This window comes from Ostrea edulis, chromosome 5 (assembly GCF_947568905.1).
Source record: "Ostrea edulis chromosome 5, xbOstEdul1.1, whole genome shotgun sequence".
Taxonomy (NCBI): domain Eukaryota; kingdom Metazoa; phylum Mollusca; class Bivalvia; order Ostreida; family Ostreidae; genus Ostrea; species Ostrea edulis.
The window spans coordinates 17,030,512-17,040,222 of record NC_079168.1 but is presented as its reverse complement, the minus strand read 5'-3'; the positions used below and the strand labels follow the sequence as shown (position 1 = coordinate 17,040,222).

The 9,711-nt window shown below is 35.7% G+C and overlaps 1 protein-coding gene across 3 annotated transcripts; it reads right to left on the bottom strand.

Moving 5' to 3' along the window:
• Nucleotides 1–190: 190 nt before the first annotated feature.
• On the bottom strand, nucleotides 191–9,260 carry LOC125651300 (arrestin domain-containing protein 3-like). 3 transcript variants are annotated; one of them, XM_056166815.1, is made up of 8 exons: nucleotides 9,202–9,260; nucleotides 3,984–4,108; nucleotides 3,438–3,572; nucleotides 2,822–3,045; nucleotides 2,556–2,735; nucleotides 2,211–2,393; nucleotides 1,471–1,615; nucleotides 191–798 (listed from the first exon to the last, which is right to left on the bottom strand). In XM_056166815.1, the coding sequence occupies exons 2-8, from the start codon at nucleotides 4,099–4,101 to the stop codon at nucleotides 668–670; spliced, it is 1,116 nt and encodes a 371-aa protein (XP_056022790.1). In that variant the 5' UTR covers nucleotides 4,102–4,108; nucleotides 9,202–9,260; the 3' UTR covers nucleotides 191–667. The 3 variants fall into 3 exon arrangements, with proteins under 3 accessions (XP_056022790.1, XP_048735829.2, XP_056022791.1); XM_048879872.2 differs by having other exon boundaries at nucleotides 9,117–9,254; XM_056166816.1 differs by lacking the exon at nucleotides 3,438–3,572 and having other exon boundaries at nucleotides 9,117–9,254.
• Between the last annotated feature and the right edge of the window lie 451 nt (nucleotides 9,261–9,711).

The window sequence follows — 9,711 nt, the reverse complement described above, 5'->3', positions numbered from 1 at the left end:
GTGGAGATACTTTTTCCTGCTTTAATTCATCATTGATTCTCAATATCTATTTCGCACGTGCTGTCTGAATACATTTTTTTTCTTTAAGTGGAAGTAGAAAAGTTACATATCTATAACATTTACTTCAAAGTGTATCTAACTTTTCTTACCTTTTTCCTATATGCTCCAATTTCATACATTGTAAATTCAATTCAATTTTAAAACTATCTGCTTTTTATTAAATGAAACCTCTAATAAGTGTGCACTTATTGCGATATGAAATTTCTACAACAAAAACCACAAGTTAATATACTTTCAGTACATATTTTTGATAAACGCAAACAAAATAAACCAGTGTAACAATCTGTAATATACAGTGTTGATTATTTTTGACAACTTGTCAAGATGATTTAATCTGAGAAGTCAGATTTCCTGACAGAGAAAGAACATCCTAGCTATTTTTTGTCTCTTCATTTCAATATTTAAATGAACCAGTGTTGCTGTATAGAAATGTCCAAGTGACAAAGGTCAACATTTTAAGATGGGGGATGTTTTCACAAGACTTTTATTCATTTCGTCTTGTCGTAATTACAGGCACTAAGTTCGCACATCAGAAGTTAATCGCTGATTATCACAGATGGAAGTTCTTCACGGTAGGTTTGGAAGAATGAAAGTTGTACATATCGTACTACGTAGACTTTGACCAATTGTAGTAGGTATATGTAGGAGTGAAGTCCAGCTGCCCTTGTGTGTGTTCACCACCTTCCTCGCCTGTAATATTTGTAGGTCCCAGAATGGACTCGTTGTAGGAAGGGGCAGCTAAAATAATCAAAGAATAACAGGTGAATCTCTACATCAGTAATGATCGTCAGGTGGGTACCAGAGTACTTTCATTACGTCTTTTTGCATCTCATGTACACTAAAATCTACCAATGTAATGTACGTTTTCTGAGTGAAGATAAAAGTTTATAATAATTTCTGTAGATCATTATTGAACACTTTTCATCTGTCAGATATATGTGTAATTCCAACATCTTTTGTAGAGGTGAGCTTTTCTTTATAATTATGAATCTTGATGTTGAAATCACACATATACTTGTGATGTATCAATCCAGACTGATATAACAAACTAATAAAAAGTACTCATAAATCGTTTACTCCGAACTTTCTTCGTTTACACAGAGAGACAATTTTGATATGATTTTTTTCTGCCCATCTAAATTTTGGTGTTATTGTAATCGGGATCGGTATACAGAATCATTTCCTAGAATGTATGGTGAAAGTGTTAGCTACGATTTTACTTTTATGCTTCATGTGAGGTCAAATCAAAACAAAAAGTAAAATATAAAGTTGCAAAGACTGCACGGGTAAAAGTGGATAATGAAAGTTTATTTTAATGGCAACCCCACATGCCTGTGAAATAGTCTTGATGGTTGACACTTGCGTCAGTAAGTTTTCTTGTACGTCATTATTACGATTTCAGATACTCACGCATTGCAACTTGGGGAGGAGCCGATGGCTGCGCTAATAATATCTGTTGATATTGTTGCACTGCTGATTGAAGAGGAATAGTTCCTATGATGATTTCAACCGGAACAATCAAGTCAAAGGCTGGTCCAGAGGGATCTATGACGAGCTTATAAACAGATAAAACATCATGTGTAAATCATTTATATATATTCGAGTAATCGAATGCGGATGATACCACAACTTTTAAAAAGTGGTTTGATTATAAACCAAATATTTGGGGTTTAAATAAGAAAATTTTGACGAGGATTGCTAGAACAACAGCAACATACGATGTTTTGTACATCTTCAATGTATTTAAACATCTTATGTAAAACGTTTTCCTTTGCCCTAAAGAATTTACAAGTCGACCAGAAATTTTGACAATACTTTGTTTCCGGGTAATTATAATTTGACCTGAGAAATCTGATGTGTTACAAGTAGAGGTCCATGAGCCAGCGTTTTATTTTTCGGGACCCGACATAAATGTATACTAATAAGATCAAACTTCACAATAATGAGTACAACATCGACCAGGATTCTTAAAACAACAACAAATATACGATGTTTAAGACTTTGTGTATTCCATCCGAAATCCGACTTTGTCACCAACTGTCACCACAAACCTTTTATTCTGTTTGAATAATCATATTCTATTAGTTTCTTCTATAACATTGGACAATATCTTTATCTGAAGTGTTTAAACGACAGTTAGCAAACATTACCTTCAGGATATATCGTGTATCAATGATACTGCAGCCAGCAAGATACGATGGCGGAAGAGGAGGGACGATAAATCTTTCTCCGCCCCAAACTTCCGAATCCCCAGGCTTCGCGTCCTGGTGCGGAATAGTGTTAATGACTTGAGGTACACTGCAACTTTTACTTGTTGCATGAAAAGTGGTTATCTTGGGTAATAAAGAACATTTAATGTACAAAAACGTGAGTTTGTTCCCAATAATATATTATACCAATCCATAATCGCTGTTAGTAATATGATTGAAACAAGAACAAACTATTTTTTTTTCTATTATTTTTATATAAAAAAAAAAAGAAACTCAGAAACCTACCATTTCTAAAGCAGCGGACATGCCACACACACGATTGGACATGTTCTGCACACTAGCCTCAAAATAAAGAGATTCTCCAGGAACATAGCCAATTCGGTTGACCTTGATAGTTCCCGTTATTGGGCCTGATTTACAACACAAACAGCACAGGTTCTTTGAATCTGTTGCCTCCGCCCCATTCTAAAAATACGACATCAGCAATTGTTTTAAAGTAATTATGTTGAATAAGTATCATCTTGTATCTGTATAATATTTGTTGTTCTTACAGTAGCTAGAGGTTGTTGGTTGAGATCTAAGACACTTAATACTGTGAACGCTAGAACTGTGTGGTCGTCAAATCTCCAGGGTCTGTCTATGGTTCCTTTAATAGTATATCGCACGTGTCCTATGTCTCCTTCAAATGATGATGGTAAATTTGGTGGTAAAACAAACGAGAAAGGAAAGGCGTGTTGTCCCGGATGTAAAATATGTTCATCTCCACCTCCAAGACCTTGAAATGAAAAAAAAAATCCGGTTAATATCTTAATTATGCAAACATCTTTTCATAATAATTTCTTAGAATTTGATTTTATATAGGGTTTCTCGTCACTGGTTTTCTTAAAATATGGTTTTACCCACGTAATTGCTGTTCAGAGTTTTGGAATCACGGTAATGTTTGCACAATCAAATTACTATACGGTAGTAACATACTATAACAACATTGGATCGAACTTGATAAACTCGATATAACACATTCTTGATATTTACCATCATTGTATACCAAGAAAGTTGGCAATGTTTTATTCCTGAATTTCTATGCAAATCTGATGACGTCACACAAGGGTAGAAAACCCCTGATTGACTCCGAGATATATCGTATGATAATTTATAAACAAAACCTACCTTTCCCAAACACGATAACTACATTGTTAAAGTAATATTCTGTTGCACTGTAGTGCTCAGTGTGTTGATATTCTCCGCTTCCATCGCTCTCCGACCAATATACATAAGCTTTTCCTTTAAAGGCTAGCCTAATTTCTGTGAGGAACAAACCAAATACGAAAATGTATGAAGTACATGTAATGGTAAGGAAACAATATTAAAAACCTACTTGCGTTATGGATTATCACATGTACATGTATGTACTTGTAGATTTGTGTTGAATGTATCATACAATGTCCAAATCCAGCATACTATATCATTATTTAGCGTGAAACCCTTTTAAATACAAAAACTACCAGCTATCGATAATGGATTCGATCATGAGTATTTCGCGAAAACAAAACAGAATTCATCTCTCATAATTATTTGGCGCCAAAAAAGCTCCTTGGCTCCTTTTTTATATAAGGTTTATCTTACACTACAGTTAATTGCTTCTTTTTTCACGCACGGGGTAGAAAACAGTTGCATGGGCTGATGGTATTTGTCTCATAATATGTAAATGAATACCTCGCATTTTCATTTCGGATTCCAAATCCACCGTTACCCTTCCACTGACGGTTTGACCAGACCAAAATATTCCTTGGGCATTATCCAAGTTGATTTGGAAGCTCCTCAACTTCCCCATGATGATACTTTGATAATAAATACATGAAGATAAGTTTACTCTATCATATTATCAGCACATTATTTCGAAATCCAACAATCATATAGCTTCACCTTATTCGTAATGAAGATATTGGGCTCTAATCATTTCTGTGTATCGTTTTAATTTGAAATATGTATTCAAGTGGCAAATGTTTGATATATATGGGTTTTTAAAAACAAAATTGAACATATAGAAATTAAGCGTCATTCCGTAGCCTCAAATGTTACTTTTTCTATCGAAATACAATACGGAGATTTAGGTGGACATTTTGGTGTCAAAACCATAATGTCAGTTGTCCAGTGCAGCTACGAGACCGATACTTGGTCCTATAGTGGTAAAAGAAAACAATAGCATGAATTTTCAAAAAGTTTCCGTAGTCATTCTGATTCCCATTTCGATTTTTTAATATCTACACGAATTCATCACAATAAACATGTCCTTTTGAAAAATAAACTCACGTGTCCAAGAATCTTTTTGGACAACACTGTGTACGAAATTCAAATATTTGGGTCACCTTTGTTGGGTGAACGAAAAGTTAATACCGAGCGAAGCTCGGACGGGCCGAAGGCCTGTCCGCGAAGCAAGGCTCTAAAGGTAACACGTATGTAAAAGAAAAAAGTTAAAATCAGCAAAAGAAAAAGAGATAATCTCTATATACGTTCAGTGAAATTTTCGTGATCCATATGGGCGCCGCCATTTATTTTTTCATTACCTGCTTCAACAGTTATTCGTGTTTTATTTTGAATGCCAATAATAGAAGACTCTAACGTGCAATTCGTAATTTAAACACTCATTTTGTTCAAAGTGAATAGTATAATTATCATTGTAACAGGTTTTAGCAAATAAATACATATAAAACCGTAATACGAATAAATAGATGAACGAGTTCATGAGTTTCTGTGAATTAGAGTATACGATAAAATTACGGTTACTTTTTTACCACTTTGAATTTATTGGTTAATTTTGTTTAGTTTTAACAGCCTTTTTCATTGCATAAGGAATGTATTGTTGTTTATAATTGTTTGCTTTGAAAAAGAGAAAAAAGTCGAGGCTAAATGTGACGTCACAATGCACAGTTTACGTCGCCTAGCGTTTTATTTCCCGCGTTCAATGAATAGGCGGATCATGTAAAACTGTTGTCCCCATATAAACTCCTTTAATATTGAGATGTTACTGGATGTTTAGGTCAAGGAAATTTCATTCAAAATATATATTTTTAAATGAATCATAATCTACCATATTTAACGGAATTATGATTACCATTCGGGACACGGAGTTACGTACATGCTTCGCTCGGTCCAACCGTCACACCGTATACATATTATATTGGCAAGACAGAAATCGCTTTTGTATGGATCCTTATCGATCGATGATTTTAAAGGCAAACAGAGCGTCAAATTTTTTACAGTGACGTCACACAGTATACGCGGCCTAAGAAATCAATATCCCATAATGCCTAACTGGAAGAGTTTGGTCTGTGAGCAAACGAACTCTGGCGGAAGTTTGTGGTACATCCCAAAGAGTAGATGACCCCTATTGATTTTGAGGTCACATGGTCAAAGGTCAAACTGGACATAGAAATACACTGACCCCTCAATGTCTAGAGAACCCTTTGCTTGACAGACATCAAACTTGGTACACTGGCATATCATCAGGAGAAGATTATCCCTCTTGATTTGAGGTCACATGGTCAAAGGTCAAGGGTCAAAATGGACTTATGTATATATTGACCACTCAATGTCTAGAGAACCCTTTTCTTGACAGACGTCAAATTTGGTACACTGGTGCATCTTCAGGAGAAGATGACTCCTCTTGATTTTGAGGTCACATGGCCAAAGGTCAATGGTCAAACTGGACATGGAAATATACTCTCCAATCAATATATTGAAAGCCCTTTGCTTGACAGACATCAAATTTGGTATACCGGTACATCTTAAGGAGAAGACGACCCCTGTTGATTTTAAGGTCACATGGTCAAAGGTCATTTTTTTAATTGTTTCCTAATTTTAAGAATTCTTAGCTTGATTGACACCAAATCTGGTACACTGATGCAGCATAAGAAGTGGATGACACCCATTGATTTTTAGATCACTTGGTCAATCCACTCCTGACAGTGTAAGATATTGTCTGCTCAATATTTCGAATTGGTGATACTACTATCAATCAAATTAGGCACGTGTATACCCCTTTTCAATTTTGCACAAATGGGGCATATATATTTTACAAACATCTATTGTTATTACAAGCATTGCTGATGAGCTTGGGGTTCACGTTCCTCAAGCCATCAAAGATAAGATTTGGGCAAATCAATATTTCAATTTATCTAAACTCCTGAATTCGCAATCACACAACAACCATGATATGCACAAATTTTCAATCATACAAGGTCAATTAGTTGTCGAACCCAAGGTCAAACATAACAAAATTACCACGATTCATAACTCCATAGATGGAGTTTTAATATTCGCAATAAATATTTAGCTAGGCACCCTTCTGACATCCAGGGCATCCTAAAATAAATTCATGCCATTCGCATAGCACATGGTCTTAACACTAATTCTAACCGGCTCGATTACGATAGGCAGTTCAGGCAAAAAAAATCCCTCAATCTCCTTTGGTCCCATTGATGCTGAGTTATGGCTCATGTATATGCAATCCTAGGTTTCCTACCAGGTAACCTTTCAAATCAGTCAAAATCCACAGACACATGGTGCATTCAAATAGTCATTATTTGATTCAAAATATTCAGTGAATTATTTTTTCTTTGACCTCAAGTGTTGCGATTATCATTTTAAAAGCTCATGCCTTAAACCACACAGCATCAACTTACCAAATAGGCATTAACTCTTTTCAAACTTTCGTACCAAATATGAATGCCAGCTATGTTGGTCCCACCAGTTGACCAGTTTATCGACTATATTGCTTTCTTAAGTGCCACCCAAGTATCGTTCTCAACGGCTAGGTGCATTAGTTAAAAAATTCGTTAGAGGGCGGTATTGACAACACAAAACATTCCTAGTAAGCTAAATGCTACAGGGATTCCATAGGCTAAACCAAGTAAAGCATGCCCGTTTCCCTATCATACTCTTCGTATACCGAACTAGTTAATATCATATCTATCCTACCAATAGTTTGTTCAAGCTCATACGAAGCCACCATGTTTTCCACCGCATTTCAGTTGGCATTTTTTGCATTGTTGCGGGTTATTGCTAGTCATGTCGCTCCTACACTATTGTACAATGACGTATCAATAGGCGATGTACATATTTCGTTGTTTATAACTGGCTCAAAACACCAATGCACATTTCACTCAACTCACGAACAGATTCATTGTTCCAGAACATGCACAGCGTTTTGTCCATTAGACCAATCACGTGGCCCATTTTTCTGCCACCTTAATGCCAAACCGCTCACAAAATATCAACTTCCATCATTTTTGCACAGTTCTATTGACTTCATCGGTCTAGATCCCCAACACCAAATGGAGGCTAGATGCAGCTGGGAATGTCAATCATTTATATCAGAGCCCAAAATTTAAATTTTCAAGTAGACCTGCAATATTTTGTGTCCTAATTCAATACCCAAGTTTGTAGGTTACCATACTATTGTCTGGACTATTGCCTCTTCCATTATTCATTATCCCGCTCGCCACGCAGAAAAGCATTTCGGAAACCCGCATATGGATCTACTACAGCACATTTTTGTTGTGTGGTAAGGGTGGTATGGTGTGGGAGGAGATGAAGTGGCAAGCCTGATGTTATATTAATATATTGGGGGACAGTATTGGTACAACACCATTGGCTAGATTGCAAAAATTTCTAAAATTAACTATTGCCTATTTAAAAACTTTTCTTCCACAAACTCAGGACATATCGTCCCAGATTCTCCCCAGGCGTTACTATGCACATACGTTCTCAAATATTGCAGCAAACAACGCACGTTAGAGTATTATCAAATCTTTAGCTCCATTTGTAACACCACACAATGCCGAATACATAAAATACCTAGGTCTTCAACCATACTCTTCCAAATATCACAGACACAGTATGCATTTGTCCGATATTCCTCAGGTTATGTTTTTAAACATCATCCGGGATGGATTGCTCAGCATTGTCCAAAGAAACGCTAGAATATTTCCTTAACCAAACTGTTGTTTGATAAACAGTCTCCCTGTCATGGCTCGAGCAAAATTTTGCCCGCTTGTGGCGGATGTCTTCATGTACGTTAACATTTCTTATACATACATGAAGACATATGGCCGAATTTTGCTAAGCCTGTCCAAAGATTTTGTTTCAGTCCAGGTGCGTGGCCAATAATTGGGCTTATTGACATTGAATAATTGATAGATATGTTGATTGATTGACACATTGGTGGATTGAAATATTGATTGATTGATTGAAAATATTGAGTGAATTATTGATTGATTGACTCAAATATGCATGGACTATTGATGCTACAACATAACTATTCAAAAGTATTTCTAGATCATGCATTTCATTACAGAGTGTATTTGATATACATACTGATGGTTTGTATTGATATGAACATTGTCGTTGAATTGAAATATGTTTTTATTAAGTAAAGCCATGACAAAGACTGCCAATACGTGTTATCGTTCTGTTCTATTGAAATAATATATTGACAAGACAGAAATAGCTTTTGTATGTATCCTTATCGATCGATGATTTAAAAGCCAAATAGAGCATCAAATTTCAAGTCTCATAACAAGCCTGGGTACGTCAATGGCATGATTCGATTTAGTAGCCATGCCCCATATTAATATGAACATAATAGCTGCTTTCGATGAGGAACTGTGTGAAAAAATCTTTGATAAATCATAGAACGAAGTCTCGTGACAACATCATCATCACAATATGATTCCATCACATTATTTCTTCTATGTTTTAAAAGAAAAGTACGAAGCGCTTGCAATATATTGTGTATTGATATCAAAGAACGTAATACGTAAACCAAAATTCTATACCATAACTTACCTCTTTAGCTGTTGAAATATGTCGCAATGGTCAAAATACTTGTACTTATAAGGAGAACTTTTATAATTCTTGAGCATATGCTTACCTACACCTTGGCTAAATTTAAATGACTATGTGTTCAGGTCATACCTATGTAGGTTTAAGTATGTTGTTATGGTACTGACTAAAACCCGGTCTCGGTCTCGGTCCCGTGACAAAAACCCGGTCTTCGGTCCCGGTCCCAGACTTTTTACTCGATAAAACCAAAATATATCAGGATATTTGATCCCCATTTCTCGGTAAATTAGGCATAACATCTCATGCATGCATTCTGATAGTTCATTAATCATAATATTTTCTTCTTTTGTAAAATTGGATGTAAAAACTACGAGACCGGTGGGACCGACAAGTAAAAATAATGCTAAAAACCGGTCCCGGTCTAAACATTTCTCCTCAATATCCGATTTAGTCTACCTTTTTATAAAAAGGATAAGGATGTGATACTCAATGACATCCCTTCATATATCCATGTTTCTGATTTTGTGTGTGTGTGTGTGTGTGTGTGTGTGTGTGTGTGTGTGTGTGTGTGTGTTTAATCCAATTTTTATTTAGTCAG

What these genes read in the sequence shown, in the direction of transcription:
- LOC125651300 (XM_048879872.2), bottom strand. Translation starts at nt 9,193, where the DNA reads ATGCTCAAGAATTATAAAAGTTCTCCTTATAAGTACAAGTATTTTGAC. An exon ending in AGTTATCGTGTTTGGGAAAG is followed by an intron (nt 3,046 to 3,437) that starts GTAGGTTTTGTT and finishes TTTCATTTCAAG; the next exon opens with GTCTTGGAGGTGGAGATGAA. An exon ending in ACCAACAACCTCTAGCTACT is followed by an intron (nt 2,736 to 2,821) that starts GTAAGAACAACA and finishes TCGTATTTTTAG; the next exon opens with AATGGGGCGGAGGCAACAGA.